The sequence below is a fragment of the Hyperolius riggenbachi genome, chromosome 3 (genome assembly GCF_040937935.1).
Source record: "Hyperolius riggenbachi isolate aHypRig1 chromosome 3, aHypRig1.pri, whole genome shotgun sequence".
In the NCBI taxonomy this organism is placed as follows: Eukaryota; Metazoa; Chordata; class Amphibia; order Anura; family Hyperoliidae; genus Hyperolius; species Hyperolius riggenbachi.
Genome location: NC_090648.1, coordinates 184,655,498 through 184,676,717, shown reverse-complemented (window position 1 = coordinate 184,676,717; position 21,220 = coordinate 184,655,498). Strand labels below are relative to the sequence as shown.

The following is a 21,220-nucleotide window of genomic DNA, read 5'->3' as shown; positions in this document are numbered from 1 at the left end:
GACCCGGAGTAGTACGCCTGCGCTGCCCGGCGAAGCGCGTCCTAGATCGCGCTCCTGTTGCCGGGCACTCTCTGCGCATGTGCGTGACGTCGTTCATGACGTCACGCATATGCGCAGAGAGTGCCCGGCAACAGGAGCGCGATCTAGGACGCGCTTCGCCGGGCAGCGCAGGCGTACTACTCCGGGTCAGAGCGACCCGGAAGTAGTAAATGCCCCATGTATTCAGAGATGTTCGCCGGCGAACGGTTCGGGAACCGTTCGCTACATCTCTAGCTGGCAGCAGGGGCGTAACTAGAAATCACTGGGCCCTCTGCGAATATTTGGATGGGCCCCCCCCCCCCATAGGTGCCAAATAATCGTAATGGGGCAGCATTTCACTGTAAATGAATTGTAAAGTGGACAATCGTAATGTGGGCAGAGTTCACCAGAAAATCGTAATGTGGGCCAGAAAATCATAATGTGGGCAGAGTTCACCAGAAAATCGTAATGTGGGCCAGAAAATCATAATGTGGGCAGAGTTCACCAGAAAATCGTAATGTGGGCAGCAGTTACCAGAAAATTGTAACGTGGGCAGCAGTCACCAGAAAATTGTAACGTTGGCACCAGTCACCAGAAAATTGTAACGTGGACAGCATTCACCAGACAATCGTAATGTGGGCACTGCGTTCACCAGAATATCGTAATGTGGGCCAGAAAATCGAAATGTGGACAGAGTTCACCAGAAAATCGTAACGTGGACAGCATTCACCAGACAATCGTAACGTGGGCAGTGTTCACCAGAAAATCGTAATGTGGGCCAGAAAATCGTAATGTGGGCAGCGTTCACCAGAAAATCGTAGCGTGGACAGCATTCACCAGACAATCGTAACGTGGGCAGTGTTCACCAGAAAATCGTAATGTGGGCCAGAAAATCGTAATGTGGGCAGAGTTCACCAGAAAATCGCAATGTGGGCAGCAGTCACCAGAAAATCGCCATGTGGGCAGCAGTCACCAGAAAATCCTAATGTGGGCAGCAGTCACCAGAATATCGTAATGTGGGCAGCAGTCACCAGAAAATCCTAATGTGGGCAGCAGTCAGTCACCAGAATATCGTAATGTGGGCAGCAGACACCAGAAAATCCTAATGTAGGCAGCAGTCACCAGAAAATCCTAATGTGGGCAGCAGTCACCAGAAAATCGCAATGTGGGCAGCAGTCACCAGAAAATCGCAATGTGGGCAGTCAGTCACCAGAAGATCGTAATGTGGGCAGCAGTCACCAGAAAATCGCAATGTGGGCAGCAGTCACCAGAAAATCGCAATGTGGGCAGTCAGTCACCAGAATATCGTAATGTGGGCAGCAGACACCAGAAAATCGTAATGTGGGCAGCAGACACCAGAAAATCCTAATGTGGGCAGCAGTCAGTTACCAGAATATCGTAATGTGGGCAGCAGACACCAGAAAAAAAATGCCCCTGTAAAAAAACATTCCTTACCTGTCAGGAGTCTCTCCAGGCCTCTCAGCTCCCCGACGATCCTCCTGTGCACTGCAGCACATCTCCCGCGCTGACAGGCACTGTGCAGGGCTAGGGCAAGATGGCTGCTGAAGCCCTGTACTGGAGACACAAATAGTCTCCAGTACAGGGCTTCGGTGGCCATCTTGCCGTAGCCCTGCTCTGCCTGCCGGAGACTATGCAGGCTGCTGGAGCGGGGCTGCGGGGAATGAACTGGCGCACGCTGCGGCCAGTTGAGCACCTTGCTGGGGGGTCCATAGCAGCGCTCCCCCCGCGCACAGTGAGCGGGCCCCAGAGCAGCCCCGGGCCCCCCTGCGGCTGAGGGGGTCGCATCCCCGGTAGGTACACCGGTGGCTGGCAGGTGATGTCTGTGGAAGGAGCTGCTTTTAGAGCAGTTAGAAACAGCTGTTATTTCCAACAATGCAACAAGGCTCCGACAGTGTGATGTCAGTACCTAGGTGCAGTACCTAAGTACCTCACTTTTTATGGTGAATAAAAGCAAAAATCTTCTGGCTGACCTCCTGATCCACAACTTCCTGGTTATGCTGCAAAACATGATGCATGCTGGGATACTGACCTCAGCAAAGGTTGCAGGTGGCCTTACCCACACTCTGAAAGCAAGGAAATCACCCATGTGACTAGGTGCTCATGGAAGGGGACATTCCTGTCATAAGTTCTGTATACTGAACCCAAGGCATTAACTTTGTGAATTGGTGTAGTTCCACTATTGTATGTGTCATCTAAAGGTGCATATACACACAATAATTATTACCCAAGGGACTGGGACTTAATCCTTTAGGTGACAGGGCCCAATGCTATACAGACATGTTGCTAGCCTCCAGGTCCAGTTGTGAAGTGCTCAGCTCACGCCAGGCTGACCTCTTGCCATTACATCAAGAGGGAATGGGGGGGGGGGGGCTGTACACACACTAGATTCTTGTCAGAAGCAGCCTCATGCAGCTGCCTTGACTGAAAATCACATAGCTTGTGTACAAGCCATAAGGTGCTGCACATGACTTAGGGCTTAAACCCACTAGAAGCCTTTTGTAAGCGCTAGTAATTTGAAAAAGCTCTTGCTAATGCAATGCTATGGGGATTTCTACAAAATCACATCGCTCAAGTGGGATCACACCCATAGCATTACATTAGCAAGAGCTTTTCAACTCACAAAGTGCTCAGAAAAGCACTCCTAGTGGGTTCCTGGCCTTAGGGAGCAGTTGCTTCCATAAGGTCCTAGTCACACAGGAGTTTTGCTTTGTGACCATTTACTTTTAATTGTTACTGACATACCTAAGTCAGGCCAGAAACCCACTAGGAGCGCTTTTCTGAGCGCTTTGTGATTTGAAAAGCTCTTGCTAATGTAATGCTATGGGTGTGATCCCACTTGGGCAATGTGCTTTTATAAAATTCCCTCATAGCATTGCATTAGCAAGAGCTTTTTCAAGTCACTAGTGCTTAGAAACGCTCTTAGTGGGTTTGAAGACATAACAACAAAAGTTGTTTAGGTGATACCGTTAATGATTACTGTACAGTTAGTCATTAAAGGTATCACATAAACAACTTTTGTTGTTATGTCTTCGGATTCTCTCCAATACCGGACCACACGCTTAGTGGGTTTCTGGCCTAACTCGTTTTTTTCTTTCTTTTTCAAGAAAACAAATATAAAAAAATAAATAGTGAACCAGCGTTATGCTAGGTACACACCCTACAATTTTTCTGGCAGATTTACCTGCCAGATCGATTATTTCCAACATGTCCGATCTGAATTTAGATTGATTTTTTATAATTGTTTGTTCATCTTTTTCTATCAATTTTCCTTGAACTGAACGAAAATCGATTAAAAAAAATTGAAAAACAATTTAAAAAGATCGGAAAATCAAAAAATCGATTGAAATTCAGATTGGATATGTTGGAAATAATCGATCTGGCAGGTAAATCTGCCAGAACATTGTATGGTGTGTACCTAGCATAATACCGTATGGAAGTGAGGTCTCGGGGCCTGAGACCACAAACTGTGACAACATTGTATGCAAATCAAGTGATGTTATCAGGCATGATTATAATGCTTGATTCACTAAAGACATAGGAGTATCAGGAAAATAATGTACTGTGTGATATAAATACACAATGAACACAATTTTTTTTTTATTATGTGAAAATACATTTTTAGATGTTAAACCTCTTTCAGATTTTCCCTTTGTGTGATGTTACAGGGCCACTACTGACTCTGAACTTTACATTAACCTTTAATTGTTACACCATTACCAATACTTCATGAAACGTCATTTAAAGTGGACCCAAATTGAAAATACAAGATTTCAGAAATAAAATCTATTTTCTAAATTACAATAATAAATAGCAGCCTTTTTTCAGCTGCATGATGACAAATATAAAATATTTTACATTTATTGGAGGAACCCCTCCCTTGTTTCAAATTGCTGGGATTTTTCCGGCAAACTGGTGGAGTAGATGGTGTCCGGCAATGGAGGAATTGCTAATGGCTGCCCCCATTTTAACCCTAGCTATGAAAAGAGAAGGGTGAAAAGCATGCACTGAAATGATCATAGGTTTGAAGGAGTGTTTATTTATCTTTGTATGAGTCAGAGTGGTGCAACTAAATATTTTGAATTAAAAAAATGTTTGGTTTGGGTCCGCTTTAAAATACAGCGATGCCTGAGGCTACAATTGTAGGTCTGGCAGAAGGCTAAAAACATTTCTTTAGCACCATGGAGTTCACATGCATTATTATTTGTTAACTAATTGACTACTTTTAACTTGGACCTGATTTCTGAAAAAAAAAAAAAAAGAAAAACATAAGAATTTAATTTGCATTTCCTAAATTTAGCTATACTTGAACCTCTTTATATGTGTGCTGGATTACATTCGCAGTCTCTTTATGCAGGTCCTTGTGCTGAGGGGTAGTTAATCTACATCCCTGCCCTGCTCTCACCAATGTTTCTGATCTGCTGCTAGCTTCACTGTCATTTCTGCCCTGCGATGGGCTGACCGAATCCCACAGCTTCTGCAAACAGCCAATCAGAGCACCTCCATGAAAGGAGCTCTCTGACTGGCTGTCAAAGCTAGTATGTGAGATGGCTGTGTGATACAGCCTTTTTATTAGTCATCTAATATGATTATTAATAGAAAGGATGGTATCAAAAGGAATAACGGTACTAATTAAAAAAAAAAACACATCTAAAAGTAAAAGGCAAAAAGTGTACCGGTACTTATATATATATATATATATAAATAAAACACTTAAAGGGGAACTGAAGAGAGAGTTATATGGAGGCTGTCATGTTTATTTCCTTTTAATCAATACCAGTTGCCTGGCAGCCCTGTTGGTCTATTTCTCTGCAGTAGTATCTGAATAAAACCAGAAACAAGCATGCAGCTAGTCTTGTCAGATCTGACTTTAAAGTCTGAACCACTGAAACACCTAAACTGCTGAATGCTTGTTCAGGGGCTATGATTAATAGTATTAGAGGCAGAGGATCAGCAGGGCTGCCAGGTAACTGGTATTGCTTAAAAGGAAATAAACATGACAGCCTCCATATACCTCTCTCTTCAGTTCCCCTTTAATGAAAAATGAAAATAAAAAAAAAAGTAGCTCAGTTAAAACCATTTAGCGAGATGCAATTCAGTGCATGGTTGCGTAAATCAAGTTCACTTAACAGTATTTATAGTGATTTCTTTTTTTTAAATTACAGACACCAAAATCCCTCCCTTTATAGTTACAGATACTGAATACTTGTGCTTATATAGGTGCAGTGTAATTAGCCAAGATTATACAAAACACACGGTTGGTGTACCAGAAATTGGGAGAAACAGTATACAATATTTAAACTTTTCTCTAGGCTATATGGATGCTGATGACTAATATTTTAGAGGGAATTGAAGAAATCTGCTTTTATTTTTCGAAATTTTCCAGATAAGAAAAAACAGACATTTTTAAAATGTGTCCCCAAAAAGCAGTGCAGCCTTTATGATAAGACACAACTCCAGAACTGCGAAAACTGTTAGAAAAGGATGTCCCTCCATCTGGCAGTACATGAGAGGCACCTATGCTCTGCAGCTGTGCAGCAATCCAGCAGAAAGATCAGAAGCAGGCCAGGGTCTCTTCCAGCATGGGGTACTTTATTTTGTTCATAAAAACCATATACTCTTGATATTATGAATTAAATAAATTACCTCCATTGGAAGATATCCTGGCCTACTACTGATTTTTAATATAAAATTAATCAAAATGATCAAGACCAGATGTAAATTTTCCTCGATTGTGAAGGGCAAGGAAGGGTGGTAGATCAATGGCCCATAACGTTGCACTGCATTGAGCAGTATAAGGCCCGGTTCACATTGGCGGTCGCCGTCCGGAATCGCCGTGCCGGAGCCGGATCGCATGCGGAACGGACGGAACAGACGCACGGCATAGCAATGAAAGTCTATGCGTCCGTTCACATGCGTCCGTTCCGTCCGGACCGGAGCCGGACCCGATCCGGACTCCGGCGTAAGACCCAACATGCGCTATTTTTTGGTCCGGCTCCTCCGGCTGATGTATCCGGAGCGGAGCCGGACTGTTGCATCCGGCCAATAGAAACCAATGAGAACCGGAGAGCGCACAACACACCGGCTATAAAAACCGGATGTTCTACCCCACTTCCTATGCGTATTGTAGCGGCGATTTTGGATGGGGACACATGGGCAAGCATTTTGGAGTGGAGCAGCAGTGACTTTAAACGTGTTGGAGATGTTGGCAGTATGTCGGAGGTGGAGGTGAGTGCTAAACAGCGGAGGGCCTGATTCCACAGGTCCACCTTCTGCTGACCTCCCAGACTCCAACATTTTTATTTTATTTCTACTATCTTTTGCCAAACGGATCCGGATCGCATCCTGATGAACACCTGATGCAACCTGACTGGATCCGGATCGGATCCGGATCAGAACCGTACGGTTCCGATCCGGTCCGGATCCAGTCAGGTCATCCGGTCCGTTTGGCAGAGAACCGCAAGTGTGAACGGGGCCTAATTGCTGTTCAATAGATTTTTAATACATTTCGTGCTGATTCAGATCAGAGAGGGATCAATCGATTTGTCAAATTGAGTGGCAATCTAGGTGTGTATGGCACCCTTAGTTACTACTAAGGCTATCTTCTATTGATCACTATCTTCAATAACTGATTCTTATGAAAGTTGTAAAGAGCTAAACAAATATTCTTTCATTTTAGCTTCAATATTTGCTGAAAATTTTGGACCGGCCTTCAGGAATGGGGAAGGGTTCTTCTCTGTGTTTGCTATTTTCTTCCCAGCAGCTACTGGAATCCTTGCAGGAGCAAATATTTCAGGGGACTTGAAGGTAACACATTACCAAAACAGAGTATTTCACATCTGAAAAGTATGTTCTGGGTATTTTGACAGTCTTTCTCTTTTGGTGACAAATGAGCCCTTGGATGAAGGTTTGGAAAGTAACATAAAAATCTGCAGGTACATTTTTGGTGGACCTAATCCTATACAGGATGATGCCATATTGATTTAGTAAACCTTTGATTAGTACATGGGTTAGCTCTTCATATTATAGCAAAAGAAAATCTCATCCAATGTGTTCCCTCACTGGCAGAAGAGCCCAAGGCATCCTGCATTTGTCCAGGTGTAGCTTTGGCCCACAAAGTGCCAGGAATTTATTTGACTACAACATTTATTACAGAAAGTTGAGCTCATATCAGAAAATAACCCAGGAATGTAAATAATTTAAAGAAATTTGTAAATATTTCCCAAACACTCATCTGTGGCATCCATCTGAAAATGGCGGCTGCGAATAATGGCGCATGGTGTTGCCACTAATCCATTTGTCACTTATCGGTATTTAACGTTAAAGCCTTATCGTTATTTAGCATTAACACACAGAACCCTCTCTGTACCTATCTCTAACCCCTAAACCCCCCTGGTGGTGCCAGACCCTAACCACCCCCCTGGTGGTGCCTAACTCTAACCACCCCCCTGGTGGTGCATAACCCTAAGACCCTCCTGGTGGTGCCTAATCCTAAGTCCCCCTGGTGGTGCCTAACCCTAACCACCCCCCTGGTGGTGCCTAACCCTAACCACCCCCCTGGTGGTGCCTAACCCTAACCACCCCCCTGGTGGTGCCTAACCCTAACCACCCCCCTAAAGGTGCCTAACCCTAAGCACCCCTCTGGTGGTGCCTAAACCTAAGACCCCCCTGGAGGTGCCTAACCCTAACCACCCCCCTGGAGGTGCCTAACCCTAAGCACCCCCTGGTGGTGCCTAACCCTAAGACCTCCCTGGTGGTGCCTAACCCTAAATCTCCCCTGGTGTTGCCTAACCCTAACCTTGACAGTGTTACATTAAATCCATTCACCGTTTTGCAGTTAAATAACTTCTGCAGTTTGGCTTATGTAGGTTAGCTACTGATAAATAACGTTACTGTGCGCAATATGCCGCTGTTTGGCATATGAACGACCATATTGATAAATAACGTTAATCTGTGCCGTTTAGTGATAAGCGTATCTTTTTAATGCGTCTCCATTTTTATGCATAGGCGCTGTGCGCCATTATTCACTGATCCGCATCTGATCTCTTCTAGCTCAAAAGGGTGCAATATTCTAGAATATAAATTTAGCCTTCGTAGCTCTAACTTGACCCTAAAGCTGGGAATACATGGTTAGATAGTTGCGCCGGATCGAGCTGGCTCGATCCCAGCGCATCCCCGCTCGTCCCTGTCGGCGCCTGGATTGATCCCCGCTCGTCCCTGCTGCCGCTCCTTATCTTCCGCTCATTTTCTGCCCCGTGTCCGCCTGCGGGTATCGAGCAGGGAATCGAGTGCCTCGCTGATCGGACCTGTCGGAAATTATCAATCAAGCCATCAGCGGCTCGATTGATAAGAAACTATCTGACCGTGTATTCCCAGCATAAGATTCAGAGCTACAAAATGACCAAGGCTGGGAGAGCCCCGTCAGTCCAGTATTCCTCAGTAAGGCTTGATTGAAGGCTTTTTTTTTTTTTACATTATGTCAGTTGTCCTCAAACATTTTAAGCAAAGGGCCAGCTGAAAGTTATTCAGAGAGTTGCTCCTTATTCAGCAAGCTTCTTCTGTTAGCATGGTGGTGGGCAGTTTTATCAAGTGGTGAAGTAGATAGGAGAAATACCCCACCTGAAAGGAAGCATTACTAGCAGTCAGAACCTACCCAGAGCTAAGTGAGATTGCCTCTGTGCTTCACTTGTCAGTAATGCTTTATTGATCCATAAGAACACTTATTTCATACTGAAATAAAGCGCAGGAGAACTGTTACTCAGCTCTGGGAGTAGTATGGGAGCCGCTGAACCAAACCACGACCACCAAAACGTTTTTTCTTTGTAAAGGAAATACGTAGTAAGAGGTAAATAGAGGTCTTCAATTTATATTTGTCTTAAAAAAAACACCATTTGCCTATCTGTAAAGCTGATTAACAAGGGTTCAGAAAATGAACAAGGGTTGGAACGAGGGTTCAGCAAATGAATTAAGACTGGAGTCCGAATACTTAGTCTACATGCTTTTTCTGGGTCTGTGACACAGTACTGGTATACTGATCTGTAACAGTTCATATTTTCATCTAAGTTACACCCCCTGGAACAAGGGTTCAGCAAGTGAAGTGAGACTGGAGTCAGGATACTTAGTATACATACTTGTACTGGGTCTGTGACACAGTTGATATGAGAGGCAAAAGGATCAACATAAAAGTTAGGCAAATAACCATTTTTTAAAGTAAATAAAGTTGGCAGTTTCCATATGTCTCTATAGGCTTCTTTTATAGGGATACAAAAAAAAAAGGGTTTGCCAACCCAATTTCTCCAGGTAACTCCACTACAATCTGTCATTACAATTCTCCCATTATAGTGCTCTTTTTTGTAGTGCTCCCTATTATAAAATAACTCATTATTATAGTGCCTCCATCATACTGCTTCCTATTATACTGCCCCATTATAGTGCCCCTGTTACAATGTTCTTTTATAATAATTCCCATTACAGTGCCCCCCCTTACATTGACTCCTATTACAGTAGCTCTACTGTAGTGTTGCATGACTTTTATAATAAAGGTGATCAATTTTCCTCCAGTAACAGTTACTTTTAGTACTTGTAACATACAGTGACTATTGATATTCAATAACTGGTTGCAAAATTTCACTATGAAATTGTCAAATCCACTGATCAAGCAGAGTGCCAGTGCATTTGACAACAGTTATATAAAATGGCAGAAAGTCCCACATGCGAAAAGGCAGTCTGGGGGCCAGGGAGATAGCACTCTTTCCTCGCAGCTTTAAAGATCCAGGTGTAAATCTTGACAAGTTTTGTATGAGCAAGGGATTCCTCCTGGCACGCATATTTTATCTGTGAAGTGCCACATAAATGTATATAATAAAAATAATAATACTACCTTTTAAGCTTTTTCCACTAAATTGCATGATTGCATTTTTCTTTAGGATCCTCAAGGTGCTATACCAAAAGGAACCATGCTTGCCATTTTGATCACAACTATTGCTTATCTTGGGGTAGCAATCTGTGCAGGTGAGTGTCCTCCGGTTGGTGTGTTATATGTTATTTTATGCTTAGGAAGCAGCTGGATAGCCGGGATAAAATGTTAAACTTTTTCTTTCGCTTAAGGGCTGGTACACATGGGCGTCTAAATGCAGCAGATGCGGCATTCAGTGTGTTCAAATGTAATCAAGCGCAGTCCTTTTAAATGAATGGAAGCTCTTTTTAAATGACGGTTACGGCTTTCGTCACGCTAGATCCTGTCGTCTCATCCAGGACGCTAGGGATATGTTTGGCGCTTCCCTATCCCCCTAGGGGGCTCAAAACGAGACGCAGCGACAAAGCGCTGTTAACCAATGCAGAGCATTTTCTGTTTTTCTGCTTCTGTTTTGCAGACACCTGTGTGAACCAGCCATTAAAAAAAACATTTATAACATAATTATATGCTACGCTTTTAAAATACTATGTGTACACAATAATAATGGCAACAGCAATCAAATTCATAATCAGATAAATAGTATTGTCTAGTCTTCCACTGAAAATATATCCATTAATAGCTGTTTGTTTTGCTGTGGGTTCTAAGCTAGCCTATCAAAGTTTTCAATGTATTCAGACGTTACATTTTTAACCCATTATGTTTATACAATAGTGATGACAATACCAACTGGAATCACATCATATATTTGCTTTACAGCTGCCTCAGTAGTACGTGATGCCACCGGCAATGTCAATGACACAATCACATCCGCCATGCATTGTAATGGATCGGCTGCCTGCGATCTTGGCTATGACTTTTCTGCATGTGTAGATGGGACGTGTAAGTTTGGGCTGATGAATAACTTCCAAGTAAGTATTGATCACTGGGGTTTTCTGCAGCAGTGCACAGTTAGAGGCATAAAACATAATGGGGTGTTTTACTGTGTATTTTCATTATTGCCAATAACTTTCTATTTAGCTTCCCAATAGTGCTTCTAGGTCAATATAATTCATAATAGCAAAACAGTTTAGACTCATTTCCTCAATAACTGATTACGTTTTATTTTGCCGCTAACTGCTTTCGTGCCAAGGATGACTAAGTGATTTGTACCATAGTAAGAATTATCGGTGAAGGTCACAGTTATGTTATTCAGACATGCAATGTGGAGAGAACAGTGTGTTTATCTTCTATAGTTCTCATGTGTTTATCTTCCACAGTTATACTGTATAGCCCAAACATATCATGCAGTATGTTATCGATTACATAAAACCATTTGTATCGATTCTCACTGTTCCCTCAGAGACTAATGCTCCTGCTTCAGTCACACTCTAGTATACAAGGAGTAGGATTCACTTGGTCAGAAACAAATTGATGAGACAAATATATACCTTGCCAACTTTATTTCTTTAAAAGAAAGAAAATTCTCTGGATGTCATGCTACATTGCAAACTGATTGGCCTGGCTCGGCATCTGACACAGGCGACCTGGGTTCATATCTTGTCTCTTCCTGTTCAGTAAGCCAGCACCTATTCAGAAATGAGTGCTTGGGCTAGACTCCCTAACACTGCCACTGCCAACTGAGCGCACCTTGTGGCTGCAGCTCTGGCGCTTTAAGTCCGCCAGGAAAAAGCACAATATAAATGTTGTTTGTCTTGTCTAGTGCCTCTATGACATGGGGCTCCATTCACTAAGCATTACCGCATTTGGTAATGCAGAAAACAGCTGATTTTAGTGAACATCTTGCTAAATGCCAATTCACTCAACCTATTAACACACTGAAAAGTAAAATGACTGATTAGTGTGGTAAATTACTTGTGCAGTAGATACCTCAATAAATGTCAATTCAAGATTAGAGCATTCCTTAACCACTTCACCCCAAAGGCGTTTTTACCCTAACGGACAAGAGCAATTTTCGCCTTTCAGTACTCATCCCTTTTTATTTGCCAAAAAGCCTAATCACTACTAATCACAATATATAGGTAGAAAAAAAACAATGTTTTGTCAAAAATAATACCTTTTAATGGCTAACTAATAGATGATGCAAGCTTTCTGGGATCTAGTCCCCTTCTTCAGGCATATTTCCAGATGTTAGCTGAAGTAAAACACTGATGCAGATAAATGGTAAACATTTTACGTCAGCTAACATCTGGAAATGTGTCGGAAGAAGGGGACTAACACGGTACAGAAACTTTTTTGCTACTAATCACAATGAAATTATCTATATCTTGTTTTTTTCAGCACCAGTTAGGCTTTTTGGGGTTGATGTTTGTTTCAAGTAATTACTTCATTTTCTATGCATTTTAAAGGGAAAAACAAGGAAAAAATGAAAAAAATACACTATTTCTCCAATTTCATCCCCTATAGTTTTAATATAAACACTGCTACTGTACATCAAACCCACACATTTTATCTGCCTATTTGTCCTGGTTATCACAAGATTTGAATGATGTCCCTAGTACAAAGTATGGTGACAATATAGTATTTGGAAATAAAAGTGTATTTTATCTTTGGTGTTTTTTTTTTTCACTATTTTCACAAGCACGTGAAGTTGAATGAAAAGAACGGCTTGTGTAGACCACTTGTAGGATAAAGGTGCGTACACACGCACTACGGCCGCCAACGACGGGCGGATCGCTCAGGAACAACCTTATCAGTCTGCCGACAGTGCGTACACACGCGCTATTGTCTCCTGAAAGTCCGCCCAGCGGGAGGGTCTGACGGACCCGTCGTTGGCGGCCGTAGTGCGTGTGTATGCACCTTAAGACTTACAGCTTCGTGCCAGACCTACTCCACAGCTGGTGAGACTTCTACATTACCAAGCAAGGCTTAGGGAGTTGAAGCAACATTTCTTGGTATATTACCAAACTATTACCACATGTGATGAAATCTTAGCGAATTTGGGGAAAAAAAGTCTAAAATACTGAATGTAATATTTTACTGGCCATTTTTTTTAAATTTCTTAGCAGACAGCCCTTAAAGAGAACCTGAACTGAAAATAAAAATTCTAAATAACCATGCACAGGTCATACTTGTATCCTGTGTATTCTACTCCTTAATCTCTTTCTCCTCTCCTGCGTCCTGTCTGTCCCCTGTGATCAATGGAATTCTCTGTCCTCCATTTTAAAAATGGCCATTACCCCATAACAGCTTCCTGGTCAGCACACTGTTAAACTGTTATCACCCACTTGAGCCATAGGAAAACATGGACATTACCTTGCACATTCAGTTGTAACTAACAGCTGTTGACATTTAACTGACAGCAACTGGTATATTTCAGTTTTGACAAAATATTGTTAGAACTGGAAGCGATCGCTGTAAGATGAAAATTGTGAGCTTCTAAGAGGAACTGACAGCGAGGTAAGTATGTAATATTCATTTGCAGCTACGACATGTGTTTATTTTAAATAATTTTACTCACTTCAGGTTCCCTTTAATGAATTGAGGCCAATATTGCCATCCTCACTTTTTGTCCCTGGAACCACCTGGTCTTTAATATGAAGTGGAAGAGAGAAAAAGCAAAGGCAGCCAAACAAAACATATAACTATTCTCCACTCCACATAAAAAATAGTGGTTTTTCATCTCTGCCCCATTCAAAAAATTACCCATTAACAGAATTTTCCCCCTCTCCTCAAAACAGAAAGGGCCGCTCTCCAGATAGTTGAGAAGCTCATGTAGACATTTATCATTTTGGGTGACATCTTTCTCAAGTGTATACGCAGCTCTGAATTATTACTTTTTCCAGGCTAAAGCCACTTTCACAGTGCTTTGTGGTGCGGCATAGAGGCCATTCTGTAATGCAGCCTGTCACACAGCAATGCCACAGATGCTTTGTTCACAGTGCACGAGTGCGTAGCGGTACAAGAGTGTGGCATGGTAACACACTGCATGCAACGCATTACTGCAAAGTGTGCACTTTAACAGTTACAGTGAAGCATACTTTTTATTGACCGTATGCTTCACACACATACACACCTCTGCATTGTACGGATCACATTATTCTACCTCCCTGCATGCAGGTTTTGAATTATGGTCTATGTCCTTTCTCCATTGCAGTTCACACACATTAAAATGCATGCGTTATGCAATGCCCACAGCGTGAATGCAGCCTTATAATCCAACTCACATCAATGTTTTTCGGAGGTCACTATAGTATGCTGAAAAAGCATTGCCACAGCCCAGGGTAACTTGTCTGTCATTTTGCAGGTGATGAGCATGGTGTCTGGATTCGGCCCTCTGATCATTGCTGGGATTTTCTCAGCTACTCTCTCCTCAGCATTGGCATCTCTAGTCAGCGCACCCAAAGTATTTCAGGTATGAGAGAATGCACATCCCTTTTACTGCCTGTATTCTCATGTTTTAACATAGATTATTTTTTTACATGGATTTTCAAAAGCACTTTTTGTTGTTGTATATTTCATTGTTAAATACATTTGATTTGCTTTCTTTGTGGTCTACATACATATTCCTCGAGAAAGAAGGGCGGAAATGCTGGCATGAGGGCAGTTATACATGTTATCAATGCAATGAATAGACAGAGCACTATCTACGTGTGCTGCCTGCCAGGGGTGCTGCTAAGGTTTTTGTGGCACATCATTTGTGGCCCTCCCCCAGTCAGAGGCCCCTTATCCCATAATAGTAAATAGCCAAAGATGTCCCCCAAAATCGATAGCCGTTCAGTATAGGTAGGTAGCCAAAGGTGCACTATCCCAGTTTAGGTAGACACCCCCTACGAGTAGCCAAAGTGTCCCCTCACTAGGTAGCCAGTTCCAGTATAGATAGCCACTCCCAGTATAAGTAGCCAAAGGTCCCCCACCCCCTTATAGGGCATTGGTGTCACTGGGAGTATGTAGCTTCCTGCTGCCTCCCCATCCCCAATGCTCACAGGCCTGTAGAACAGCAGCAATCTGTAGAAAGGAGAGCAGCGCATAGCAATGGCACAGCACACTTCAAATGCAGGAAATGAGCAATGATGTCACTCCCACATATGTACCCTGTGGTCACTGCGCCACTCTCCCCTCTGTACACATTGCCATTGGGCTAAGGTCTGTGTGTGAGTTACAGGGAAGCAGCCAAAGAAGTCACAGACAGGGCAGCCCTGGCAGCGCGGGAGACCCCAACTGTAGGTGAGGCCCCAAGCATTTGCTTGGGCCAAGCAGAACCCCCTGCTACCTACATATTACATTTATTGTCATTCATTGCTATGGCAGGTGTGCTCCTAAAATGCAGCATGTAATGATTTTTAAGCATGAAGCTCTGTTAAACCTCATAAATATAAACAGTTCCAATGAAAATAAACACACACAACTGTCCATACATTCCAGGTAATTAAAAAGACATTAAAATACACACAAAATGTGTGAATGGGCACTTAAAGGGAATCTGAAGTGAAAATAAATGTATGAAATAATGATTTGTATGTGTAGTACAGCTAAGAAATAAGACATTAGCAGCATAGATATGAGTCTGATTTTGTTTCCAGTACAGGAAGAGTTAAGAAATTTCAGTTGTTATCTATGAAAAAAAACCTCTCTGAGCTCTCCGACCAAACTTGGGTAGCTGTTTTCTGGAGCACAAAGTAATAGTCAGAGACAGATTTAGATAAGATTTTTACTGCAGGGAAGTTGAAAGGGTCATTAGCTCTGTTTGTGTTATAGTTTAAACACAGAGTGCACCTTGTAATTGAAAATATGACAAAATAATGCATTGTTAGAAAAAAAAAAAAGATATATATCTAAAAATATGAGTCTATTTTCCTTGCTACTGATGTTCCATTCATTATCAGTAGTACAAATGCAAATCATTGTATTTTTTTCACTTCAGTGTCACTTTACACAGCCCTTACTCTGCATGGGATTTATTTAATGAATAACTGGGAATGGCCAATAAGATGCTAATAATGATGTAAATGTCAAGATGGTTTTATGCAACTACATGCAGCTTGGAAACAGACCAATCAAAATGCAGCTACTGCTGCATTTGTCAGTTGAGTTCCAACATGCATATTTTTGCATGATATTAGCATGAAATGTCTAATTGAATATCCCTATTGATAATGAAGGTAATAACAGTTACATGGGCACTAGCTCATACAGAGCAATTCCAGTCAAAACTTTTTCCAGAGAGTTTGGACAAAGGAGAGAAGGGATACAGCATTTGTCATATTATTATTATTATTCATTGGGTAGAATTTCAGCTATTTCCTGATCTTTATGCAGCCGTCTCAAAAGACAGGAAATAACAAAGCGTCTCTGTTTAGAAAGAGTATGATGATGTCTTTTTTGTGTACTGACTATTTTGTGAGGATCGCTATTAATTTTGAAAAGCCCCAGTCAGTCAGTACACTAAATGAAGTTCCTGTCTGTGCGTTGATAATGTAGTTTGCATAATAATTTGCATTCTACACATGTTAGCCATCTGCTGGACAGAAGTGATAATGCAGCAAGAAAATTTGTTGATAGCTACGAGCAAAAATACATTTCCTGCAGGTATACTTACAAGTTTGGTAGACTAATTTGTCAATTCTAAACAACCCATCTGCCATTGTTCTAGATAGACAGTATTTATTTTCATATTCAATTAGTGAATAAGGCCATGGTATGGATACGTGAAATAGACAGTACATTAGCAATTACGGTTGTATTTTGGGAGACTTAATGTGAGGAAACGCGGAAAAGCCGCCGCATGTGCCAAGAGCTAGGCGGCTGACTCCGCGTCCTACGCAGCGGTTGCACGCGTCTGGCGGTGTGGTGGAACACAGAAAAGCCGCCGCATGTCTTGACAGCAAAGCGGCTGTTTGCATGCAGCAGCATGTGCTTGGTGTGGCTGGGTCTGTTAGTGCACCTAGACAGATGGAGAGCTATGCTCGCGCGGGCCTGAATGCAGGACCTTTATACCAGCAGGGGAGGTGTCAGCTGATCAGGAAGATCATCTGACTCTTGCAGGACTCAGGATTGGCTGAATGGTTCGGGCGGGGCAGCAGAGTCCAGCAACTATATATTCTGCTGCTTGTCAGTTGCTGGTTGTCTGCCATTGCTAACACTTGCGTGAAGGCACTCAGACCATGGTCAGATCCCAAAGTGTGCTAGAACCGGCCGGAGCCGGGGATCCACACTTAGCTAGATTCTGTTGATAGTTTAAAGTACTAGTTTGATTGTGATTTTTGTCATGACCTGTTTTCCTGTCTGACCATTCTTCTGAAACTCTGATCTTGTACTTTGCTATTCTGATACTCTGTTGCCGAACCCCGGCTCGCCTCTAGACTCCGCATCTGCACTCCTGATTCTGTACCTCGATATTTCTGATACTCTGTTGCCGAACCCTGCCTGTACTTTGGACTCCGCCTCTGCCTTTTGAATCTGTACTTTGTCTGTCCGTGTGTTTTCGACCTGGCTTGCCCGACCGCGAGAACTGACCTTACTGTTAGAGGCAGTTCCCAGATCCGTTAGTGACACTACCTTTGGTGTCACTCACGCTCTGTCCTTCCTGCGCTCAGCCTGACTCCTCCCTCGGGGAAGTCTAGGCCTTCGGAAGGAATCTGTACTTGCGCAGTACTCCTTGCTGCCCTGTACCTGCTCTTGAGGTGCAGCCCTCAAAACATTACTGTTGCACCAAACACTTACACTCTCCCTGGTGTCTAGAGATTAGACATATCTGATTATTGACGATTCCGCAGATCCTCAGTAATCGGGTATATCTGTATTCTTGGGGATACTGCGGATCGCCAAGGATCGGATTCCCTCTGGTTGCTGACACCGATCGTTACAGAACGCCAGACCTGTTAGTGACACCCTCTATCTGGTGTCACTCACGTTCGGTCCTTCCCTCTCCCTGTCTGACTCCTCCCCGTGGAGAGTCCAGACTACGGAAGGAACTTGTTGCTGAGACTGCAGTAAGGTCTGAATCACCTGCTCCACAGATGACCATTAGAGCCGTGTCATTTTTTCGCTGAGACTGCAGTAAGGTCTGAATCACCTGCTCCACAGATGACCATTAGAGCTGTGTCATTTGTATCGCTGAGACTGCAGTAAGGTCTGAATCACCTGCTCCACAGATGACCATTAGAGCCGTGTCATTTGTATCTCTGAGACTGCAGTAAGGTCTGAATCACCTGCTCCACAGATGACCATTAGAGCCGCGTCATTTGTATCTCTGAGACTGCAGTAAGGTCTGAATCACCTGCTCCACAGGTGACCGTTAGAACCGTATTTATCTGTCTGTACCTTCCAGCCCCACTAAGGGGTCTTGTGTCTAGTCTGTTCTGTTGGTGTCCTGAGTGTTCCTTACCAACTCCTGTGGTAAGGTCCTGTAAAACCATTATTCCGCAGATCACCAACATTCAGTCATCTGAGTAGTGTCATAATCGTTACACTTAAGTGTCTTGTAAATACACAGGTATCTATTGATCCCAGCATGTCAACTAGGTTCCAACTGATGTTGGAAAATGTATTAACCAATTTGGCAATACATTTTTATTCACGGGACAAGGTGGGTTCATTGGAGGGGGGAAATGGCCACACATAACTTCATTCTGAATTGTGCCAGACAATGCTAGTAGAAGCAGCTGATGATTCATTCTCAACCAGATGTCTGCAGAATACCGTTACAGTAATTCATCTCTGCCCATTGATATCCACAGTCATATACTCTATTCCTTTCTCCATTGATGGTGTGTAAATAAAGCAGATTACTGTGAAAAGACATGTTTCTTATAGCTGGACTTCTCTTCTTTTCATCCTTGCCTTTGCTGCAAGTGGGGTACTGCATTCAATACATGATGCAACAGCTACATCATTTCTTTAGCAAGCAAACTTAATCTGGCAAGCAAGCAATCACTCCCTGATCAAAAATTGATCAGTAGTAAGGGGCATAACAATAGGGGAACAGCACCTGTTACCGCAGGGGCCTCCAAGTACTAACCTCTGCCACTAATACAGGAATCCACCCCCCAGATCAAGTGTAAACCTCCCCTCATCCTCTCAATATAACTATTGTATTATTGTTTCTTTCAACAAAACCTTGTTTAAAAATAAATGTTATCGCCCAGTTGCTTAATAAATTGTCCAACATGAGGTGGAACTTAATCAATAAGACATGTCGGGGTCAACAGATCACCTGTAGATTTAATTGGATCTGAGGCGCTCATGCTCGTTACATTTTAGGCACTTGTATTGACATGAGGAAGCAGGAAAGGACCCGTGAAATGCGTTGTCTTAACGTGCATGAATATTTTTCCATTACATTTGGTTTGTTCTACTGAGAAGGTGAGACATACACTTCTCACCTACACTCCAGCGTATAGCTATTTTTATTTATCAAGGGCACATCGACCAGTGTTTTTTCAATATATTCTTATTGCACTCTTCATTCCCTTGCCTGTGCAGAAGGTGGGGAATTGCATTCAAAATATATGATGCAGCAGCTACATCATCTCTTCAGTACTTCCTTAGAGGGGGTGTGTCCTGGACTTCCTAGCTGTAGCATCTTCCAAGCAAGCCCAGGGCCAAAAGGAAGAAAAGTCCAACTTTTTCAATAATAAAATCAACGTAATTCTCAGGAGGTTTTTTTTAGATTATTTTTTATTTAAATTTGATATGGTAGGTTATATTTTTAATGTTTCTGTATTTTTGCTTTCATCTAAAAAAAGAAAGTGACACCTGGAAAATGAAATGATCGGTATGTTCTAAGTAATGTGCACATATACAGATGTTCACTGTTGGAGCCGTTTTAGTAATGGTGATGAAAATTGAATAATTTGTGCTGCAGAGCTGTGTAAACTATTATTCTTTAATTTCACAGTCAATGAAAGAAATTAGCATGTGAACCAACACAAGGGTCGAAGAGTTTTGTGTAGACTTAGAACATGTCAAATGTAATAGCGGGAGAGGAGCAGTCAGGTGATGGGTTAATGGCACGTAATATTAGTTCTAAAGGGTAAAAGAAGCACTTGTGCTGCAATCAGCTCTGCCAAAGCTCTTTCAAATTACACGAGATGTTAACAATTTTCTACTGCGTCCTCAAAATTTCCAGTCTTGATGATTATCTGGTTAAACATTATATAGTAGTACCAATAAAACTTAATTTAACCTATGATGGCAGCCTTTTTGTAATCAGTTCAAGACAGTGAATCATCTTTGTAATGAAGGGTCATATAGTGGATTGGAACATTTTTACTGCAAAGAAATAAGTTAAGTGTGTATTGATTTCCCCACAGGCTCTTTGCAAGGATAACATTTACAAAGGACTTCACTTCTTCGCCAAAGGACATGGAAAGAACAACGAGCCAATCAGAGGATATGTTCTTACCTTTGTGATTGCGCTGGCCTTTATTCTGATTGGTTAGTTCTTCTACTTTAAATGAAGGGCGGGGCAATCCAGAGATGGGGGTTTGCATTGATGAAAACATGTTTTGAGTATAGCAGATAAGATTTGTATTTGTTTTAATTGGCAATGACTGATTTAGGCTGGTTTCACAGTGGGACGTTACAGGCGCACGTTAGAGCAGCCTGTAACGCAGCCCACCGCACAGTAATGAAAAATCAATGAGGCTGTTCACAGTGCGGACGTTGCGTTACATTGTTACGCTGCGTCACAAGACAACGTACTGCATGCAGTACTTTGGACGCGGTTGAGCCGCGTTAGACTGCTTGCACATGCTCAGTAATGTTGGGGAGGAGCGGAGAGCAGCCAGGCACATGGCTAATTATTATGCACTGCACGTTGTGACGTGCAGTGTTTACATCCTGGAGCAGCCGCTCTGTGCGGCGATTGGCCGGCGGGACCACGTGATGCCGCATGCGCACAAGAGTGCGCATCACTGACGCCAGAGTGAGCTGCACAACGCGGCTCACTCTGACGTCCAGATCCAGCACCACCAGGCGTTAGGGGGACGTTATGCGACCTTAACGCCTCCTCTAACGCAACGTCCTGGTGTGAAATTAGCCTTAGGGCTCATTTCCACTATAGCGAATTCGCATGCGTTTTTTGCATGAAAATTCGCATAGCAATACAAGTGAATGGGACTGTTTCCACTTGTCAGGATTCCTTTGCGTTTTTCTGTGCAGAAAAAATTCGCATGGCAGAGCCATCAGAATTCGCATACCGCATACCGCTATGCGAATCGCATACAATGTATTTAATAGGAAATTCGCATGAGATTTGGGCATGCGAATTTTCATGCGAATTTTCATGCGAATTCGCATAGAAACAATGGAAAAGCACACCAGCACTGC

General features: G+C 42.7%; 1 protein-coding gene across 1 annotated transcript in view; it reads left to right on the top strand.

Annotated features, from left to right (window-relative positions):
- SLC12A1 (solute carrier family 12 member 1) overlaps window positions 1–21,220 on the top strand; it is a 175,290-nt gene that overhangs the window by 55,191 nt on the left and 98,879 nt on the right. The window contains exons 8-12 of the mRNA XM_068272513.1: window positions 6,716–6,843; window positions 9,963–10,047; window positions 10,709–10,860; window positions 14,196–14,303; window positions 20,203–20,326. Coding sequence (XP_068128614.1) covers window positions 6,716–6,843; window positions 9,963–10,047; window positions 10,709–10,860; window positions 14,196–14,303; window positions 20,203–20,326 — 597 coding nt within the window. The remainder of the gene's footprint in view (window positions 1–6,715; window positions 6,844–9,962; window positions 10,048–10,708; window positions 10,861–14,195; window positions 14,304–20,202; window positions 20,327–21,220) is intronic.